General features: G+C 41.5%; 2 protein-coding genes across 2 annotated transcripts in view; one reads left to right on the top strand and one right to left on the bottom strand.

Moving 5' to 3' along the window:
* RIN2 (Ras and Rab interactor 2) overlaps positions 1-22,838 on the bottom strand; it is a 133,824-nt gene that overhangs the window by 45,303 nt on the left and 65,683 nt on the right. Inside the window, exons 5-6 of the mRNA XM_006895662.1 lie at positions 10,320-10,392; positions 975-1,066 (exon numbers count right to left, since the gene is read on the bottom strand). Coding sequence (XP_006895724.1) covers positions 975-1,066; positions 10,320-10,392 — 165 coding nt within the window. The remainder of the gene's footprint in view (positions 1-974; positions 1,067-10,319; positions 10,393-22,838) is intronic.
* The window catches only part of LOC102862198 (serine/arginine-rich splicing factor 4-like), a 12,994-nt gene continuing 893 nt past the window's right edge, over positions 10,738-22,838 (top strand). Inside the window, exons 1-2 of the mRNA XM_006895659.1 lie at positions 10,738-10,767; positions 22,165-22,835. Of these exons, the coding sequence (XP_006895721.1) occupies positions 10,738-10,767; positions 22,165-22,835 (701 nt within the window). The remainder of the gene's footprint in view (positions 10,768-22,164; positions 22,836-22,838) is intronic.

Here is a 22,838-nt window from a genome sequence, read left to right as displayed (position 1 = left end):
ATGATAACCATTTTGATATACAACAATAAATTAATCCATTTTATTTTACATGTTTAGAGGTGTCTTCTGTTGTTGTTTTGGAAGCTGGAATGACATCCACTTCCTAAATGGCATGCCTCTGGAAGGAAACTCCATGAACTTTGAGAAATAATAGTTATAGAAAGGCTTCAGGTCTTTTGTTCATAGGGTCGCTATGAGGCGTGCTCAACTTGAAGGCAATCAACAACAACTGTTGTTTTTATATGCTGCTAAGTCAATCCTAACTCACAGTGACTATATGAACAACGGATCTCGACTCTGCCCTATCCTATATCAGAGGAGATGAAATTCCCCCCGGGAATCCCTAGGCAGGAGACACAGAAGGGCAACCTGGATCAGTTCCATGTTCCAGTTCATGGTAAATCACCACTCAGCAGAACTTAAGGATTGAGCAAAGGGACAGGCAAGCAGCATGAGCCTAGTATGCAAGGGTGTAGGGGAAGCCTGGACCTCCAAGACTGGAAGGTCACATGCAGAGACAAGCACTGAACATTGTTCAGTTCCTCAGAGCATGGGAGTGTTGACAGGCTCCGGGCCCCTCTGGAAGGAAAGTCTGACATACATGGTCATCTCCGGACTCTCTTTCTGTCAAGCACTGCTTTTCCTATCAAGATGCCACAGAAAGGAAGGATGCTGAAGGACCATAAATATTACTGTTACCTGAAGACTTTGAGTTTGGGGGAAACTTGAGGGACAACGAAGCAAAATTGGTTATCAATATATTTGAAAGCTGGTTGCACAGACACTTGGGAAGAAACAATCTAACAAATTCTGATTGAGGGACCTCATGCTCGGAAGGCTGTGCTTTGACATGAAGGCAGGATTATTGTAACTATAGTATGTTCAATGGAACAAGCTTGCCTTCCGCAGCCCTCACATGGTTGTGATCTCTGTGCTCATTCTAAGACAGATCCAGGGATGGGGCATCTACTTACTTAATCCGAGCTGCGCTACTTCTTCCAGCTGAGCCTCCGTCTTGGCTGTTGAAACAGCATAAGGCAACTTCAAGGTGAATGGCAGAACATCTCTGATTTTCCAGAAAAAAGAAAATATTTGTCATGTCTTCTTTCTGTTTCTTGATTTATCCTAAAGTTACTTTTTTAAAAAAAGGTTTATTCTTAATTATTTACAAAGTTTGAATATATTATTTTTCACACAAAAGTGACTTTTATTTTTTTAAAAGACAATTCACTGTACACATTTTATTTACATTTTTGTACACTGTCTTAATATGAATGGGACCGCTTTTCTATTGAGCCATTTTAACCAAAGCAAAATAACCTAAGTAATACTTTTTTAACAAAACTGTTTAAAAGGTTCTAACTACCTATCATACTATAATCAACTAGAACTTTTAGGACCAATATTTATTATTCCTTCCAGTATTTCCACATTTAGAAAAGGCTAAAAGAGAATGCCTTGTGGATTCAGGATCTATGGTGGGAATTGAATTTTTCTGCTGTTGCTATGTGCCATCGAGTCCTTTCCGACTCATAGCGACCCTACGCACAACAGCTCTAAACCCTGCTCTATCCTGCGCCAACTGCACCGCCTCTGACACACCCATCCCGATTACCCCAGTCACCGAATCGATCCATCTCATAGAGGGTCTTCCCCTCCTGCACTGTCCCTCCACCCCCCCAAGCATGATGTCTCTCTCCAAGGACCCATCCCTCCTGGCAACATGTCCAAAGTATGTCAGACGAAGCCCCAGAATCCTTGCCTCCAAGGAGCAGCTTGGTTTAATCCTCTCCAAGATGAATCTGTTTGTTTTCCTGGCAGTCCATGGTACATTCAGTACCCTTCTCCAGCACCACAGCTCAAAAGCATCCACTCTCCTTCTGTCCTCCCTAGTCATTGTCCAACTCTCTGATGCATAACAAGCGATTGCAAATACCATGACCTGTATCAGGCGCACCTTAGTCTCCAGAAAGATACTGTTGCTCCTGAGTACCTTTGAGAGGTCCCTAACGGCAGACTTTCCCATTGTGATACGCTTTTTTACTTCCTGACTGCTGGTACCAAGAGTGTTGACTGTGGAGCCGAGCAAACTGAAGCTGTGAACACTCTCAATCTCTTCGTCATCCATCCTGACGCTGCCAATTGGTCCAGTGGCGAGAATCTTTGTCTTCTTGACGTTGAGCCTTAGTCCATACTGAAGGCTGCAGTCCTTGACCCTTCGCAGCAAGTGCATGAGGTCCTCTTCAGTTTCAGCAAGCAAGGTTGTGTCATCTGCATAACGGAGATTGTTAATAGATCTTCCACCAATCCTGATGCCACAATTCTCCTCATAGAGCCCAGCCTCTCGGATAATCTGCTCTGCATACATGTTGAAAAGGTATGGAGACAGGATGCATCCCTGGCGCACACCCTTCCCAATTTTGAACCATGCAGTGTTACCCTGCTCTGTTCTGACTACTGCCTCTTGGTCCAAGTATAGGTTTCGTATTAGCACAATTAAATGTTCTGGGATTCCCATTCTTCTCAGAGTCAGCCACAGTTTGTTATGATCCACACAGTCAAATGCCTTTGCATAATCAATGAAACACAGATAGACATTCTTCTGGTATTCCCTGCTTTCAGCCAAGATCCATCTTACATCAGCAACGATGTCCCTAGTACCACGGCCCCTTCTAAACCCAGCCTTGACTTCTGGCAGTTCTCTGCTGATGTGCTGTTCTAATCGTTTTTGGATGATCTTCAGCAGAATCTTGCTTGCATGTGAAATCAATGACACTATTCTGTAGTTTCCACACTCAGTTGGGTCACCTTTCTTTGGAATGGGAACAAATATAGATCTCTTCCAGTCAGTTGGCCAAAACCACCTAACCTTAATAATATTAGAAGTACTATGTTAGTGGATTTATTACACATATATATCTCTCACTCTGGTGGTGGTGGTAAGAAGCTGCACTGCAATTCCAAAGGTATACATTTCGAACCCACCAGCTGCTCCATAGGAGAAGGATGGGCAGACTCCTCTTGTGTGATTAACTGCCTCTATAAACCTGCTGGTGAGTCAGCTATGAGTCGGTTCTGACTCAATGGCACACAACAACAATCAATCAATCAATCTAGACATAAATTATATATAATCTAGACATAAATTACATATCTGTAATCTAAACACTTTGAGTTGTCCATGGGTCTTGGCCCACAGTCAACCAGATACAGGCAGGGAGAAACTGTTTAATGGATGAATGAATGACTATCAATAATGACAAGAGCGACTTACCCAGTGGTGGTAACGTTTTTAAGAATTTTTTCATTCATTCACTCAAATTCTAGGCACTGTTTCAGGTGCAAGTAGCAAAATTCCTGCCTTCATGGAATTTCAAACCAGTGGATGATAAATTATAGAGTATGTAAGAAGGGAGAATGCACTTGGCTAAGAAGATAGCACAAGAGATGGAAAACCAATTTGCTTTGTCAATTTCACTCAAACTGCATTTTTTTTTCTTTTTTAAAGGGAAATAAAGCACAGGAAGACAAAGCATGTGAGAGTACTAGGAGGTGATGAGGGAAGGCCACATTGAGAAAGTGGCATTTTACTAAAGACCTGAAGGAGGCCGAGAGGTGCTATAGCCCACAGGGAGCTGCTCTGCTAACCCAAAGGTGATGTCTCTCTAGTAGTTTGAATCTACCAGCTGTTCTTCAGGGGCAAACTGGACAATCTCCCACGTTATTTACTTGCTATGTGTCATCAAGATGGAACAAACTCATAGTGATCCTCCAGCAGGTTTACAGAGGCTATAAATTACACTAGAGAAGATGGCTCATCTTTCTCCTGTGGAGCAACCAGTGGATTTGAACTGCATACCATTCATTTGGCAGTGCAATGCCTTACCATTAAATCACCACAGGCTCCTGGAAACCCCTTGGAGAGTCAGCTACGAGTCTGCCCTGAAACAACAGCAATGAGTTGAGTTGCATTGAAGGGAGGCCAGAGGATGAGACTTCAAAGAGAGGGCATTTCGGGCACAGTAAGCTGCAGGTTCTGAGGCCCTGAGCGGAAGAGTCTGGCAAGTGTGAAGGACAGCAGAGGTCACCACTGGTGGCCAGGGTGGAATAAATGAGGGGCAAAATTTAGGGTTCTGCCTGCATTTTGTCAACACACGATGTCATGAAAATGCCCGTTGAGAGTATAACTATTCTAAATAAATTACTTGTTTATAAAAGATAGGGTAACAGTCTAGACTGAAGCAGATAAATCTAGACAATGGCACTTTTTGGACTCCTTAAAGCTGTTGACAGAGAATAACAAAGTACATTGAAAGAACAAACATGAATAAAATTTACCAGGTTCACCAAATGCCCTCACATGCTGCTTATATTCAGCTGTCAATCTGGTATCTGGCAGCCAGCAGAGTGTCCTCTGTTTTGGAGGTCAAGCACAGCTCACCTCTTGTTCCATGAGGCTCTGCTGTGTGTCCAAATGTCAGAAGCACTACCTGTGTCTGTGTCCTCTGTTTTGGAGGTCAAGCACAGCTCACCTCTTGTTCTATGAGGCTCTGCTGTGTGTCCAAATGTCAGAAGCACTACCTGTGTCTGTGTCTGCTGTATTTGTTCTCAACCAAGCAAGTGAAGCCCCAGAGGATGGGAGGCATAGCCTGCTTGCCAGTGAGAGGCAGCAATGCTGATCAGAACCTTAGATGAAAACTGGAAAGGAGAACTTGGTAACATTGAAGGGTCTATCATTCAAACAGATGCTTGTATGGCTTGTAATTAAAATCTGCTTTCTTCAGACAGTTTAGGGGGTAAGGGTACAAGTGGCAAAAACAATCTAATTCTTAAAATTTTTACCTTATTCAGTGCAGTATCTGGGGCATAAACATCACATGAGTTTTTCCCGACTTAATGACATATATGACAGGAAGCCACACCTGTAATTCACTAATAGATGGTTGTAAGCTTTGATAGACTAGAAAATAAGATGTTATACACAAGCCTGTTGTGCCAGCAATGGTTATGTCACAGCTCCTTCTTCCCACAGACATGCAAAGGGGGCACCTCCTTCTTAACCTACCCACTTAAGGTAGTAGAAGAAATAAAGCCATCATCTTTGAAACAGATGTTTCCCCTACGAGATTCAGTGCATACATAATCTAGATATTTATTAATAGTATTATTTACTGTATGTATCATAGTTCTAAAGGAGGGGAAACTCGTATTAACACCGGTGGCATTTTTTTTCCCCACATGCAGCCTACATTCAATTCTGGGAAGAAGTTTTGATCCCTCGTTTCCACAGGTCCTGAACAAAAGAAGTTCCTGGCACACATGTACAGAGCTGATGGGTAAGATGGGGGCAAATGGAACTCAGTTGTGTTTGACCCCAAAGTCTGTGCAGGTGGGTAGTGGGGAACATACGGGCTTTGACATTTAAAACCAGCCTGGAGTCAAGTCCCATATCACCTACTTATTAACTGAGAGACTGGGTAAGTCATGCCCTTCCTCTGAGCTTATGGGTCCCGATTGGTTTAAACAACAGACTTCCAGCCCACACCTGATTGTTAACTAAACCAAAACAACAAAGCAGCTTATACATAATTGTTAACTAAATTAAAATGACCAAACAGTTTACACAGTTGTGGCTGACATTGAGAAGAATGGGAAGCCCAGAGCACTTAATTGTGCTCATGTGAAAACTATACCTAAACCAGGAGGCTATTGTGTGAACAAAGGAGGGGAATACTGCATGGTTTAAAATTAAGAAGGGGGGAAAAAAATAAAATTAAGAAGGGAGTGTGTCAGGACTATATTCTCTCTCCAGACTTATTCAATCTGTACGCTGAGCAAATTTTTGAAGAAGCTGGACTCTATGAAGAGGAATGTGGCATCAAGATTGGAGGGAGATTCATCAATAACCTGCACCATTCAGATGACCACAATCTTGCTTGCTAAAAATGAGGAGGACTTGAATGAAGCATTTGTTGCAGAAGATCAAGGAATATAACCTTTGGTATAGATTGCATCTCAGGGTTAAGAAAACAAAGATTCTTACCACTGGACGGATAAGCAACATAATGATGGATGGAGAGATTTAAACTGTCAAAAACTTCATCTTGCTTGGATCCACACTTAACACCCTTGGTACCAGCAGTGAGGAAGTAAAGATGTGCACTGCACTGGGAAAGTCTGCAGTTAGGAACCTCTTCAAATTACTGAAGAGCAATGATATCAGTTTGAGGACTAAGGTGTGTCTGATTAAGACTATGATCCTTCCGATCACCTGCTATGCATCTGAGAGCTAGACAATGTCTAAAGATAACAGAAGAATCGATGCCTTTGAACTGTGGTGTTGGAGAAGAGCACTGAACATCCCATGAATGGCAAAAAGAACAGATATGTCTTGGAGAGCATGCAGTCAGAGTGCTCTTTGGAGGCAAGGATGATAAGGCTTCACCTCATACACTTTGGGCATGTTGCTTGGAGAAGGATATAATGCTTGGAAGAGTTAAGGATCAGTGAAGAAGAGGAAGACCTTCAACCAGGTGGAACCAGTGACTGCCACAATGGGCTCTAGTGTGTCAGGTAGTGTGAGAAAGGCACAGGATAGGGCAGGATTCAAATTTGTTGTTTATAGGGTTGCTATAAGTCGTATGTGATGGCACCTAACAACATCACTTCCCGTGCAAATGATGTGCCTTTGGCCAAAAGCATTGGCATTCTCTGGGAGTTTGTGAGAAATGCAAAATTTCAGGCTTCACTCACATTTCCTGAAGCAGAACCCACTCTTTAACAAGACCATTGGGAAGTCACAAAACTCAAAAGATTCATAGCTGACCCTCCAGGGGATTTTCAGAGGCTGTAAATTACAAGGGAAGAAATTGTTCCTCTTTCTCCTGCAGAGCAGCTGGAGGATTCAAACAGCCCACCATTAGTTTGGCGTGCTGTTTCCTGCTCACTAGGTATCCAGTGATCCCTCTGGAGAGTCTAATAAATGGCAAATCTTGAAAGGCACTGCTTTGCACTATAGTGAGTATGTCAATTTACAAAGAGACATTGACGGGAGCTCTGGTGGCTCAGTGCCAAGGAATTGTACTGTCAATCCAAAGGCACATGGTTTGAATTTGCCAGCTGCTCTCTGGGAGAACGATGAACAGTCTCCTCCGAAAACCCACTGGAGGGTCAGCTATGAGTTGGTTCCATCTTGACAGTTCCCAACAGCACCACCCAGGCATTGAAGGGGCCCTGAATGCAGTGAGCAAACACTTAGCTAAGTCAAAGTTCAGTGGTATACGCCCATAAACCACTCTGTGAAAGAGGTGGAAATGTTTCCCATAAACCACTCTGTGAAAGAGGTGGAAATGTTTCCATAATGAATACAGTCTTGTAAACATTAAAGGACAGTTCTACCATGCTTACTATGTCCCGAGGAGTCACTGTAAATCAGAATCAACTGGATAAGAAGTCAGAATTGGTTTGATTTACCAGGCACTGAAGGAGCCCCGGCGGTGCAACTCCAGAAGCTAAGCAAAAAGTCATCATTTAAACCTATCATTGGTTTCATGGGAAAGAAAAATCTTGTGATCTGTTCCCATAAAGATTACAGACCAGAAATCCCAATGAGGCCGGCCCCCTCTGTCTCTGGGGTCACCTGAGTAGGACTTGGCTTGATGGACTGAGGGCAGTGGGATGGATGCCTGCCTTCTATGCCTGAGTCCTAGGATTTATTCTCAGCCCTCATGCATAGACCCCACTGTGTTTACCTGGGGTGTAGTGGGGGCTGCATGTTGATGTGATGTGATGTGATGTGATGTGATGTGATGTGATAAAGGCTTCAGGGAAGCTTTCAGACCATGGATCACTGATTCTGTTAGCATGAGTTAGGATCAGAGCTAACTATAGTACAAAAAGAAACCCATTGCAGTCAAGCTGGAATGAATACATAGCTGAGCCTTCAGTGGAAATCCCATGTGGCGCTTGCCCGTGGAGCAGCTAGAGGACTCACACCATCAGAGCTGCTGCGTTCCGGTTACCAGCACAGCGCTCTGTGGACTGTGCCACCGGAGCTAAGCACAGCAACATCAGTAGTCAGGTTTGTTGTTCCTGTGCATCCTCCCCTGGACTTTGCCCAGTGTGCCCATCACTCAGTGAATTCTCTACGCAGGAGCTTATTTGTAAAATACCAAACCTGATAATCTACTCACTCTCTCCATCTGAATATACTTGTGAACTAACAAACAAAAACATTTCAAACATAACATAACAAGATTGGATCAAATCAACTATTGGTGATAGAACACATACTGAGGTCAATAACAGCATATTGTTGTTGTCTGCGGTTGAATAAAAACTGACTCACAGCTAACTCTCTTGCAGGTGTTCAGAGATGGCAACTGCATGAAAGAAATGATCGTATTTCTTCCGGGGAGCAGTTGGTGGCTTCAAACCACCTGCCTTTAGGTTGGCAGCTCGACTCTACCTACTAGGCCACCAGTGCACCCTGACAGCATGTAATATTAAAGAAGAAACAAAACTCTAAGGACCTTTCCTTGCCTTTTGAAAAATGAAGACGACTCAGGTTCTCAAACACAGTATCTGTTTTGTTTTTTATGAACAGTAGGCATTTGTATCAGACTGTATGGTTTGCAAAAGCTGCAGTGTACTTAATATCCCTCCTTGGTCAAGCAGCCCTGAGCAAAGATAGTGTGGTCTGTTAGGGATCAGAATGGTATCTTTGCTATGTTTGATGCTAAGTATTGTTTTGTAGGTGTAACACTCTTTTCCAAGAAAAGGTCAATTACCAACAAGCAAACAATGAAGAGGCTTAAACAGGCCCACTTCCCCTTGGACATTCATGGTGACACTGCAATTCATCCCCTTCACCAGGTCAGACTCAGACCCACCAGATGTGGTCCTGTGGGGAGGGGTTGGGCCTCTGCTTCTACACAGCTTACACTCTTCCTGTAGCACTATTCCCTACAACAGCTCTGGGATCCTGCCCAAAACGGGTACGTGGGAGTTCACAGGGCATTTGGTACATGTGTATATGGAGATCTGGGTTTATTCCTGGTAAACAGTGACTGAGCTATCATTGGAAAGTGGCTCCCCAGCACCACTTGGTCTCTGATCATGTGGATCTAGCTGGGCAGATCTCCAGGAAGGAGACAGCTTTCTGGAAAGGTCTAGCCCATTAAGTATAAGGAACACACAGATGCAATGAATGTACAAAAATGGAACATTCAGTCTTTGAGAAATAACCTGCCTAGAACTTTGGGAGTTTTGGTGACTTAGTGGTAAGGAGCTGTGCTGCCAGCCTGAAGATACACAATTCAAATCTACCAGCTGCTCCATGGGAGAAAGATGGGCAATCCCTCTCCTGTGATTTACCACCTCTGAAAACTTGCTGCAGGGTCAGCTATGAGTCAGTTAACAGTATACAACATCAATAAATCCTTAAAGTAAAAGAGGCCAAGCTCAAAGATCCACCACAGCCTAAGTGTGTGACTGTTGAGAAAATAATCCTCGTGGCACATTCCCAAGTGTCCCCTAAACCCAGTCACCATTAGCAAACAGAAGAGCTAAGGGACTGAGGAAGTCCAGTGGACCTCATGAACAGGTGGACCGTGCGGACAGGTGGCAGTGCCAGTCTGAACATCCGCATCTGATTCTGAGTCATGAAGCAAAACAAATCAATGTTTTGATCTAAATGTTTTAAATAAAAACATTTTTAAAAGGATGCCTTCCACAACTTATATCCTCTTGACACATTAATATTTGTGGCTTAACTTCACCTAGACAAAAACAGTCACCTCAGGTATGAAAAGGGACGTAAGCATCTGATCTGCCTCAAGTATAATAATGGGAGATTTACAGGAAGGTGTAAGGATGTAAAGGGAAGCCCATCACTGGGAGTGTTCACAATGTCACCTGGGCCCTTTCAGTGTTACAGTGTGGAAGGACTGATCCCTCTGAGTCTATAGCATGGCTAATGTCTCTAATATGGGGGTGTGTGCACACATGTAAGACTGTATGAACATCTGTGCAGGAGAACGTGTGTATGGGGTGTGTGTGTGTGTGTACATTTTTTGTTTTAATGGATCCAGTTGAAAGGATCCCAAAGGCAGCTGGAAAAAACAATCACATTAGGTCATAGGCAGTGGTTCTGATCTTAAGCCTTAGACACGGTGAACATTTTATTTTGGTTTGAATAACTTCACAGAGATCCAATATATGACAAGTCTCCCAACACACTATCCTGCTTCAATGAGAAGCCCAGGCTGGCCACTGCACACACCAAAGAGGTCCCTGGAGCAGGAGAGGAGGAGGCTTACCTGCTGATGCAGTAGAAAGCAATGAGCCGGAATAAATCTGCAAAACTGATTCCTGAGCCTTCCAGGGAAAAGGCTGAAAGAGAGATTTCAGAAACCAGCTGAGTGTTCTGAGAAAGGAAGGGCCTTCCCCTGTAATGTCCTGTTGAGCAGAACCATCTTAGTTCTCCTGCAGCCCCAGGGCAGGCCAGCTGCAGGGAACCACGTCAGCTGGAGCCAGCCCGCCTGGCAGCCCTGGCCTGACTCATCACCACATGTTCCCCCTGCTTGGTAAACAGAGGAGGGCAGATCAGGTTGCACAATGATCTTTCCTTTAAAGTTCAGAAAACAGACTTGGGCAGGGGGCAAAGAACCAGGACGGAGGAGGGGGTGGGCAACAGCACATGATCCACCTGGGGATGCCGAACTCCCCACTCCCACCATGGTCATGCTGGCCTGTGCCAAAGCTTTGGTAAGGGCACAGACAAGATCCAAAGCTTTGAAGACATAACAGGCTTATGCAAACCAGTTTTTGGCTAAACTTAATAGGAAAGGTTCTAAAACTTACTTGCTTAGGGTTTTCTCCAAATGCAGTTTCCCAAACAGAAGGAGTGTGCTGACCAACTGTGTGTCATCTGTGCATTTTCTAACTGGCAAGGCCACAACACTTCCACCTAAAGCACCCAAGTGCACCGCCTGCTAGGTATGCTCAAGCTCCTATTCTTCCAAAAACATCCAGAGCCCCTCAATGTTATGAATAGTTCCTCATTTCAACAGCCTGATGAGTTTCCTCCCTTTTGTACATCCTATGTCCTACTTATGTTAATATTTTCACTTATTTAGTATTTCTGAGGCACCCCAAAGCACATCTTAAACTTACACCATCCCCTTCTGACACATGCACCACACTAACAGAGACAGAGATGCACACAATTTGGTTACATATTGTTATTGTTGTTGTTGATATGTGCTGTTGAGTCACTTGCAACTCATAGCGACCCTATGTACAACAGCCCTAAACCCTGCTCTATCCTGTGCCAATCTCACTGCCTCTGACACACCCAAACCGATTACCCCAGTCACTGAATCAATCCACCTCATAGAGGGTCTTCCCCTTCTGCGCCATCCCTACACCCTCCCAAGCATGTCCCTCTCCAAGGACCTGTCACTCCTTATAACATGTCCAAAGTATGTCAGATGAAGTCTCAGAATCCTTGCCTCCAAGGAGCAGCCTGGTTTAACCCTCTCCAGGATAAATCTGTTTGTTTTCTTGGCAGTCCAGGGTACATTCAATACTCTTCTCCAGCAACACAGCTCAAAGGCATCAATTCTCCTTCTATCCCCCCTAGTCATTGTCCAACTCTCTAATGCATAACAAGTGATAGCAAAGACCATAGCCTGTATCAGACACACCTTAGTCTCCAGAGTGACACCATTGCTCTTCAGTACCCTGGAGAGGTCCCTAACAGCAGACTTTCCCATCACAATACGTTTTTTTATTTCCTGGCTACTGGTGCCAAAAGTGCTGACCGTGGAGCCAAGCAGACTAAAGTTGTTAACAATCTCAATCTCTTCACCATCCATCCTGATGCTGCCAATTGGTCCAGTGGTGAGAATCTTTGTCTTCTTGACATTGAGCCTCGATTCATACTGAAGGCTGCAGTCCTTGACCCTCTGCAGCAAGCATTTCAGGTCCTCCGAGGTTTTAGCAAGCAGGATTGAGTCACCTGCATAATACAGATTGTTGATATATCTTCTACCAATCCTGACGCCGCACTTCTCCTTATAGAGCCCAGCCTATTGGATAATCTACTCAGTATACAGGTTGAAAAGGTATGGAGATAGGACACATCCCTGGCGTACACCTTTCCCAATTTTGAACCATGCTGTATTTTCTTGCTCTGTTCTAATGACTGCCTCCTGGTCCATGTATAGGTTTTGCATTAGCACGATCAAGTGTTCTGGGATTCCCATTCTTCTCAGAGTCAGCCACAGTTATGATCCACACAGTCAAATGCCTTCGCATAATCAATAATGAAACACAGATATACATTCCTCTGGTATTCCCTGCTTTCAGCTAAGATCCATCTAATATAATATCCCTAGTACCACGACCTCTTCTAAATCCAACCTGGATGTCAGGGCCTGGCTAACCTGCAAAACAGGATCAGCAATGCTATGTAAAAACAGCAGGACCACTCATCTTGGCTTGACCATCCCTTCTATAGTAAACAACTCCAGGAAGCAGTATGCTAATGAATAAGGAGTGACCAAAGGCCTCAGAATTCTAGGAATGTGATACCTTCTTGTTTTCCAATAGATATCATAGGATATCCCAGAGGATGTTTTTGTTTTGTGTTGAGGTCTGGGAATGTTTGATCTACCAGTCAACATCTCCGACAGATAAGAAATAATGCAATTACCCCTGCAGGTATGTTCCTAAGATGTATATATATACCCTTGCCAGAATATTAAACTTGCTATTTGTCATCAGCAATTAGCCTCTGGCGGAATTCTCCCAACATATTGGGGCTGGATCCCCGATACCTGGACTTCTGGCAGTTCTCTGCTGATGTGCTGTTCCACTCATTTTTGGATAATCTTCAGTAGAATCTTGCTTTCATGTGAAATCAATGATATTGTTCTATAGTTTCCATATAGTTTCTGTTGGATGTCAAATGTATATCATCCAGGAAGAGTGTAAATGGTCATTACAAAAACAGAAGAGAAAAAAAAGACCAAAATGAATGTCAGAAGAAACTCTGAAGATTGCACTGAAGTGCAGAGAAGCCAAAGCACAATACTGAAGAGCTGAACAGAAGATTTCAAAAGGCAGCATGGAATGACGAAGCAAAATATTACAATGAAATGTGCAAGGAGTTGGAGTCAGAAAATCAAAAGGGCCGAACTCGTTCAGCATTTCTTAAGCTCAAGGAACTGAAGAACAAATTCAATCTTTGAGTTGCTATAATCAAGGATGCTTTTGGCAGAATGTTAAATGATCCAGGAAGTATTAAAAGAAGATGGAAAGAATATACTGAGTCACTGTATCGAAAGGAATTGGCAGACACAGAAGAATTTAATGAAAAAACATATGAGCAAGAGTCTATGGTGTTGAAAGAAGAAGTTCAAGCTGCTTTGAAGGAAACAGCAAACAATAGGCCCCAGGAATAGATGGTGTACCAATTGACATATTTCAGCTAACAGATACTGCGCTGGATGTGTTCACCAAGTTGTGCCAAGAAATCTGGAGAACAACCACTTGGCCAACTGACTGGAAGAGATCTATATTTGTTCCCATTCCAAAGAAGGGTGACCCAACAGAGTGTGGAAACTATAGAACAGAGTGTGGTTACATATTAGGGAATGAATATTGGTTATGGAAACTTCTCTGATCCTCAGTTTTCTCACATGTAAAATGGGTGATAGTGGCACTTTCTTTGCTATTCAGAAGGGAAGTAGTGATAACAGAAATTTTAAAACAGGAAGTAATTTATCTGAAACATGAAAACACTTTCTAGATGAGCAGGCAAAGGTATTCACTATTAAATGACAACATCCAGAAGTTATGATAAACATTTCTGTATATGTTGATAGTCAGAATTTTCAATTCATCACTGATTCCCAGAGAAGACTGACCCAAATAGGAAGAGGTCAGCATGGTGCAGGAAGAAACATGGTACAATTATTTGGAGCCAGGTTAATCCTTGGCTCAAACTATCTCTTTTAACCTTGTTAAATCAGGCAGAGGATTAGGTAGGTGATCAGGCAGAAAGAAGACTGTGTTGCTATTGCATAAAATTGTTATTCAGATAAAAATTTTACAAGATATGAGGAAGAATCGAAAAGATTTTGTGCTATTGGTTCTATACAGAATCACCTGCTAATAAGAGTGTTGTAAACCGAGGATTCTTCAGCATGTAAGATATGGATGTGTTTGACTTGATTCCATTTTGTATTCATTTTCTAACTTTTAACATTTCTACTTGCTGACTTTCCATTTGCTTATCCGTGATATACATCTCTATTGGTGAGTTCCCAATACTTGAACATCTGACAAATGAATATATATCTTTAAGTGAGGGAAGCACTCTTGGTGTGCTGTGCTTCTTCTCCAATAGCTAATACAAAGACATGAGGCAGAGCTGCAGCTCCTGATAGAATGTTATTAGGTGCTATTGTGTTGGCTCCAACTCACGGCACAAGAGAACATGGAGCCAACCTATCTTCACAATCTCTGACGTGCTTAAGCTAACCCTGGCAGCTATTGTGCCAATAATACATTTTGTTGAAGAACTTCCTCTTTTCCACTGATTCTCCACATTTCCAAGCAAGTCTTTTTCAGCCCCTCCTGATGACATACCCAAAGGACATAACTGTCATCAAAACAGATGTGTTTGTTATTTTGGCAGTCTATGGTAGAGTCCATATTCTTTACCAATACCACAATAAAAAGGCATCCATTCTTCAGTTGTTTTTATTCTTTATCTAACTTTTATATGCAATGGCATGACTGAAAATCCCCCCCCCACCTTGAGTCAGGCACACCTTTGTCCTCAAAGTGATATTCTTATGTGAAGTGGGGGAGGGGAAAAGGAGGACCAATGTGTAAAAATGAGTGAACGAAAATCCAACTTTTCTGTAAACTTCTGTTAAAATCACAATTAAAATAAAAAAATTTCTTTTAAAAAACCAAAACAAAGTGCCATCCTCTTTAGCACTTTAAAGACATCTCTGACAGCCTATCTGTCCAAGGGAATACATCACTTGATGTCCTTACTAAATCATCCATGGGTGTGGGTTGTGGATCTAAAGAAAATTAAATTCTGGACAATTGAAATATTTTCTCCATATACCATAATGTTGTCTGTTGGTTCAGTTGGGAGAAGTATTGTTTTTTCATGTCTAGGTATAATCCATTTTGTTGTTGTGTGCCTTTAAGCTGGGACCCTTCATAGCTGATTCTTCTGCTGGTTTTCAGAGGCAGTTAACTGCATGGGAGGAGACTGCCTATCCTTCTCCCACAGTACTTGTGGTGGATTAGAACTGTGTGTCTTCTGGATTGCAGCACAGTTTCTTATCAGTAGGCCACCAGAGCTCCCTATTTTTTCCCCCTTCTTGTTTATTTTTCATGTACTTGAACAACACTAACACCAATGTTCTTTAAGCTTCATCAGTAATTGTTTTATTCCTTTTTTGGCAAGCAAGGCTGTGCCATCTGGATAACACAGGTTGCTAATGAGCTTTCCTCAAATCCTGGTGCCAAATTTTTCTTCATATAGCCCAGGTCTCAGCATATAGATTTAACAGTGAGAATATACAATCCTGATGCATATCTTTCCTGATTTTAAACCATATAGTATCTCCTTGTTCTGTTCTTATGACAACTTCTTGTTCTATGCACAGTTACTGCCTAAGCATAATTAAATGTTCTGAAATTCTTATTCTTTGTTATGTTACCATAAATTGTTAGGACTCACACAGTTGAATGTCTTTGCATAGTCAATAAAACACACATAAACATTCTTGTGATATTCTCTGTTTTCAGCCAAGATCCATCAGCAATGACAATGTTTGTTCTTCATCCTCTTGTAAATGTAATTTGAATTTGTGACAGTTTCCTGTGAATATACTGGTCCAGTCATTTAAAAATTATCTTCAATGAGTTAACTGCATGTGGTATTAATAATATTGTTCTATAGTCTTCTTATTCTGTCAATCAATATTCTTTGGAATGTGCATGAGTATGGATCTTTTCCAATAAATTGGTTGGCCAACTACATTCTAACTATTGTGATGTAGACGAGTGAGTGCATCCAGCACTGCATCCATTTGTTCAAATACATTATTTGGTATTCTGTCATTCCTGGAGGCTAGATTTTCATCAGTGCTTTCATAATCTATTTGGATTTTTTCTTTCAGTAGCATGAGTTTTTAATAATATGTTATGGTGGATAATATTGTATGTAAACCTGGTTATTATTCTCAGGATAATGCAACTACCTATGTGTTGTAAATTCTAACCTCTATGATGATAATGAGTCAGGATTAGAGATGGTTTTGTAATGATGTGGTCAGCCTAATCTGATGTAAGGGAAGTCTCATCAGGGCTGTGGCCTGCACTAAATATATGTATGGACTCTCTGGCTAAGCTAGAGGGTTTTTTGCCTGATTCTGCATCACCCCTGGAATTAAATGAGCAGTTTGATGTACTTACTAACCTTGGACTTGTATATGAATACACATATATATGCTGTTATTTTAAGTGCTGTCAAGTAAACTATGACTCACGGTTGACCTTTGGACAACAGATCTGAATCTTGCCCTTTCCGATGTTATCCTCATTATCTTTGTCATGTTCAAGATCACCATGGCAGTCACTGTATGAATCTATCTCGTGGAGGGTCTTCCTCTCTTCAGCTGCCTTTTTATCTTTCCCAGAATGATGTCTCTCTCTGAGGACTAGTTCCTTCTGAAACTATGCCCAAAGTAAGTGAGAAGTTTCACCATTCTTGATTTTCAATACAGACAGATTTCTTTGTTCTTTTGGCAGTCCATAATATATTGAATATTTTTCACCAACACCATTGTTCAAAGGCATAGATTCTTCTTCAATCTTCCTTATCCACTTCCAACTTCTAGATACATAGGAAGCAAGTGAAAATATACACAGATAGTCATATATATGTGTGTGTGTACAGGGTAATCTCCTACCATGCAATTTATAGCCTCTGAAGACTGTAAACGGAATTGGTTCCAACTCCATGGCAATGAGTTAATTTTATATACTTGATATACTGAACAGTAATGACCTTAGTGTAGATGAATTATGAGATGACATCAAGGATATCATCCATGATGAAAGCAAAAATCATTAAAATTACAGGAAAGAAGAGACCAAATGGGTGTTAGAAGGGATTCTGAAACTTGCTTTTGACTGTTACGAAGCCAAAATGAAGGGAAGACATTATGAAGTAAGAGAACTAATCAGATTTTAAAGGGAATTAAAGAAAACAAAGCAAGAATATGTAAAACACAGTGTACATAAACTAAGCACAATGTATACAATTTTGTATGCAAACCAGCATAAACTAAAAACAATGTTTTAAAAAAAGAAAATAAAGCAAGATATAATGAGATGTGCAAATATCTGGATTTAGAAAACAAAAAAGGAAGAACATGATCAGTTATTCTCAAGCTGAAATAATAAATTCAAGCCTCAAGTGTTAATACTGAAGTATTCTATGGGTAAAACACTTAATGATGTGGGAAACATCAAAAAAATATGAAAGTACTACACAGAGTCACTCTACCGAAAAGAATTGCTCAACATTGACTCATTTCAGGAAGTACCTATGATGAAGAACCAATGGTACCAAAAGAAGAAATCTAAGCTGCATTAATGGTATTGACAAAAATAAGACCCCAGGAATCAATTAAACCCCAAAGGAGATGTTTCAGGAAGCAGATGCAGCCCTGGAGATGTTCACTACTCTGTACAAGAAATGTGGAAGACAGTTACCCAGTTCATTTTTTTTCTTTTTTAAATTTTTATTTATTTATTTATTTTATGTGTGTACCGTCAAATTGGATCTGACTGGTACAGGAGGCGATTGTTCCTCCCTCTTCAGCAGAGCATCTGGTGGATTTGAACAGCACACCTCTGGGATTGTAGTAAGTTACCCAGTTCATTGACTGAAAGAGATCCATACTTGTTTCTATTTCCAGAAAAGGTTATCATTATCCAACAAGTGTGGAAATTATTGAACAGTATTAATAATATCACATTTCAAGTAAAATGTTGCTGAAGAGTATTTAAATATAGGGAACTGCCAAAAATACAAGCTGAATTCAGAAGAAGTTGTGTAATTAGGAGTATTATTGCTGATGTCAGATGGATTATAGGTGAAAGGAGAGAATACCAGAAAGATATTTATTTGTGTTGTATTGACTACAAGTAGGTATTTGAAAAGTAAATATAAAACAAAACCCAAAAGAATTTAAATATGTTGTTGTGTGCTGTCTAGTCAGAACCAATCCATAGCTGACCCTCCAGTGGGTTTTCAGAGGTTAATTGCACAGAGGAGATTGCCCATCCTTCTTCCATCCTCTTCCCTTAGCCATCCATGGCATGTTCAATGCTCTTCTCCAACACTATAGCTCAAAGGTGTCAATTCTTTTCTTGTCATCCTTATTCGTTGTCCAGCTCTCAGATGCATAGCAAGTAATCATTAAAATCATGGCATGAATTAGATGCACCTTAGTCTTCAAACTAACATAATTACTCCTCAATAATTTGGAGAGGTCCCTAACTGCAGATTTTCCCAGTGCAATGCACCAATTACTCATATGCAAGTTCAAATTGAGGGCAAAGAAAATAAAAATAAGTCCACAGGAATTAAGAAATGATCTTGAATCAATTCCATCTGAATTTCATGATCATCTTAAGAACAGGTTTGAGGTATTGAACACCAATGATCGAAGGCCAGCTGAGTTGTGCGATGATATCAAGGATATCATCCATGAAGAAAGCAAAAGGTCACTACAAAAACAGAGGAGAAAGAAAAAATCCAAATGGATGTAAGAAGAGACTCTAAATATTGCACTGGAGCATTGAGAAGCCAACACAAAAGGAAAACACATTGAAGTGAAAGAGCTAAAAAGAAGATTTCAAAGGGCAGCTCTGGAGGACAAAGCAAAATATTATAGTAGAATGTTCAGAGAGCTGGAATTGTAGAATAAAAAGAAAAGAATTCACTTTGCATTTCTCAAGCTGAAAAAACTAAACAGCAAATTTAGGCCTCATGTTGCAATACTGAAAGATGCTCTGGGCAATATATTGAATGACCCAGAAAGCATAAAAAATATGGAAGGAATACACACAGTCACTGTACCAGAAAGAACTGGTTGACACTGAAAAAGTTCACGAAGTACCATGTGAGCAGGAGACAATGGTAATGAAGGAGGAAGTAGAAACTGTGTTGAAGACACTGGCAAAAAATAAGGCCCCAGGAATCAATGGGATACCAATGATCTTGTGTCAATTAAAAGATGGAGCCTCAGATGCACTCACCAGTCTATGCCAGAAAATTCAGAGGACACCTGTCTGGCAATAGACTGGAAGAGGTCCATATTTGTTCCTATTCTCAAGAAAGGTGATTCAACTGAATGTGAAAACTATCAAACAATATCACTGATAGTGCATGCAAGCAAAATACTGCAGAAGGTCGTTCAAAAATGGCTGGGGAAAGTATGTAATGGCAACAATGAACTTGAGAATGGCAGAGACTGTAAGGATAGTGTAGAATAGAATAAGGTTTAGGTCTGCTGTTTACAGGATTGTTAGGAGGTGTAATTGACTCAATGACATCTAGTTGTTGTTGTTGTAATGTGCCGTCGAGTCGCCTGCGACTCATAGCGACCCTATGTACAACAACAGCCCTAAACTCCACTCTGTCCTGCGCCAATCACACTGTCTCTGACACTCCCATCCCAATTACCCCAGTCACTGAATCAATCCACCTCGTAGAGGGCCTTCCCCTCCTGCACCGTCCCTCCACTCTTCCAAGCATGATGTCCTTCTCCAAGGACCGGTCTCTCCTCACAACATGTCCAAAGTAAGTTAGACGGAGCCTCAGAATCCTTGCCTCCAAGGAGCCACCCGGTTTAACCCTTTCCAGGACAAATCTGTTTGTTTTCCTAGCAGTCCATCGTATTCTCAATGCTCTTCTCCAGCACCACAGCTCAAAGGCATCAATTCTCCTTCTATCCTCCTTGGTCATTGTCCAACTCTCTGATGCATAACAAGTGATTGTGAAGACACCTAACATAATTTAATTTTTGGCAATTTCTCATTTACTTAGATTAATACTTACAGTAATTGTTATGGCCCTATTTTTAATGGATGTTTACAGCTGTTTCTCGTCATTCTGAGTCACAACACATCAGTAAATGAAGGCCTTCCTTGGTTGAAAGTTTTACTCCATCCATTAAAGTCACTCTACTCGAGGAGGCATTTCTACCCCAGAGGCCTTCCAATCTGAGAATCTCACCTTCCAGCACTGTATCAGACAATTTCCCACAGCTATTCATATGATTTTCTTTGGTCCATTATTTTAGAAGTAGATATCCAATTTTACTTCCTATCAAGAAAACAAAAAAATTCACAAGTGGGCCAACTGGTAGCATCAGGATGGATGGTGAAGAGATTGAGATTGTTAACTGCTTTAGTTTGCTTGGCTCCACAGTCAACACTCTTGGTACCAGTAGCCAGGAAATTAAAAAATGCATTGGTGATGGGAAAATCTGCTGTCAGGGACCTCTCCAAAGTACTGAAGAGCAATAGTGTCTCTCTGGAGACTAAGGTTTGCCTGATACAGGCCATGATCTTTGCAATCACTTGCTGTGCATCAGAGAGCTGGACAATGACAAGGGAGGACAGAAGGAGAATTGATGCCTTTGAGCTGTAGTGTTGGAGAAAAGTATTGAATATACTATGGACTGCTAAGAAAACAAACATGTTCAACCTAGAGAGGGTTAAACCAGGCTGCTCCACAGAGACAAGGATTCTGAAGTTTCATCTGGCATACTTTGGATGGACATGCTGCAAGGAGGGTCCGTCCTTGGAGAAGGACGCCATGCTTTGGAAGGTGGAGGGACAGCGCAGGAGAGGAAGGCCCTCTATGAGGTGGACTGATTTAGTGACTGGGGTAATTGGGTGGGTCTGTTGGAAAGAGTGAGGTTGGCACAGGACAGAGCAGGGTTTTTTTGTTTTGTTTTGTTTTTTTTTTCAGAGCCCGGTTTATGGCTGTTGTACACAGGGTCACTGTGAATCACAGGTGACTCGATGACACATAACAACAACAGTCAGTCTTAGTCTAGATGCTCTTCTGAAACCTGTTCACTGTGGATGACCCAGCTAGTATCACAGAAACATGTAATCGATCATACACTACAACAAATTGATAAAGAAATTTGATGAATGGAAAGGAGATGCTCTCAGCAGGGAGAAGCCTAAAAGGTAATAAAAAGCTTAGAGAGAAAGCAAGTGGATTCCAGGTGACATTGTCATGGTTGAACTCTGGATATCAAAAGCAATTTTAAAACCAGGTATATCTACCATTTAAGAACTAGAATAATTTTTAGCTAAGTAGGAATTGCCTTCCCCCCCCACTTACTACAAATTATTACCTTAATGTAAATTCATTATTGGAAGGTACTTGAAGTATAACTGCAAGAGTTGCTTCCTCCAGGTATAGCTGACTGACATGGACGTTGCGAATGTTGCAGGACCTTCACCTGCTGCTGTGGTATGACTCAAAATGAGAAAAAATCCCCAGCTGCAAATACCCATTAATAATTAAATGATGACTGTATGAATCTAGGAAAGTTGAAAGCTATCAAAAAGAACATGATATTAACAAGATCGATGCCCTAGGCAATTAGTGAGCTGAAATGAATGGATATTGGTCATTGTGAACCAGACATTAGGTTGGTCTACTATGCTGGGAATGACAAAATTAAGAGAAATGCTGTCATTTTCATCTAAAAGAACAGTTCAAGACCTATGTTAAAGTAAGACTGTCAGTGATAGGATACTATTCATACACCTTCAAGCAAAGTCAGTGAATATGATGATTATTAGCATTTACATATTAAATACTAACACCAAAGATAAAGAAAATGAAAGTTTTTATTGCTTTCCATAATCTAAAAATTTATTAAAAATACATTCAAGATGACTTAATAAGTAGTGTTTAGAATGCAAAAGCTGGAAACAAAGAACGACTGGCAGTTGGAAAATATGACCTTGCTGACAGAAATTACCTTGGAGATTGCATGCCAGAAGTTTTCAAAAACAACAACATAGGGCCTCCCGCCTGTTGCCGCTGCCGCCGCGCTCTTGCTTCACCGGCCGCCTCGAGTGTACATCAGCGGCCTGAGTTACCAGGCCTGGGAGCGCGATGTGGAGCGCTTCTTTAAGGGCTACGGGAAGATCCTGGAGGTGGATTTGAAGAACGGATATGGTTTTGTGGAGTTTGATGATCTGCGTGATGCAGATGATGCTGTTTATGAACTGAATGGCAAAGACCTTTGTGGTGAACGAGTAATTGTTGAACATGCCCAAGGCCCACGTCGAGATGGCAGTTACGGTTCTGGACGCAGTGGATATGGTTATAGAAGAAGTGGCCGAGATAAGTATGGCCCGCCTACCCAAACAGAGTACAGACTTATTGTGGAGAATTTGTCAAGTCGGTGCAGCTGGCAAGACCTAAAGGATTATATGCGTCAAGCAGGAGAAGTACCCTATGCAGATGCTCATAAGGGACGCAAAAATGAAGGAGTGATCGAATTTTTATCTTATTCTGATAAGAAAAGAGCTTTAGAAAAGTTAGACGGAACTGAAGTGAATGGCAGAAAAATCCGGTTGGTTGAAGACAAGCCAGGTTCTAGGCGACGCTGGTCCTATTCCAGAAGTCGAAGTCATTCAAGATCTCGCTCTCGAAGCAGACATTCTCGTAAGAGCAGAAGCCGAAGTGGCAG

Source organism: Elephantulus edwardii, unplaced genomic scaffold (genome assembly GCF_000299155.1).
Source record: "Elephantulus edwardii isolate Elephantulus edwardi_28Jun2011 unplaced genomic scaffold, EleEdw1.0 scaffold00172, whole genome shotgun sequence".
Lineage (NCBI taxonomy): Eukaryota > Metazoa > Chordata > Mammalia > Macroscelidea > Macroscelididae > Elephantulus > Elephantulus edwardii.
The sequence above is the reverse complement of the archived record's forward strand: the minus strand, read 5'-3'. Positions and strand labels throughout refer to the sequence as shown.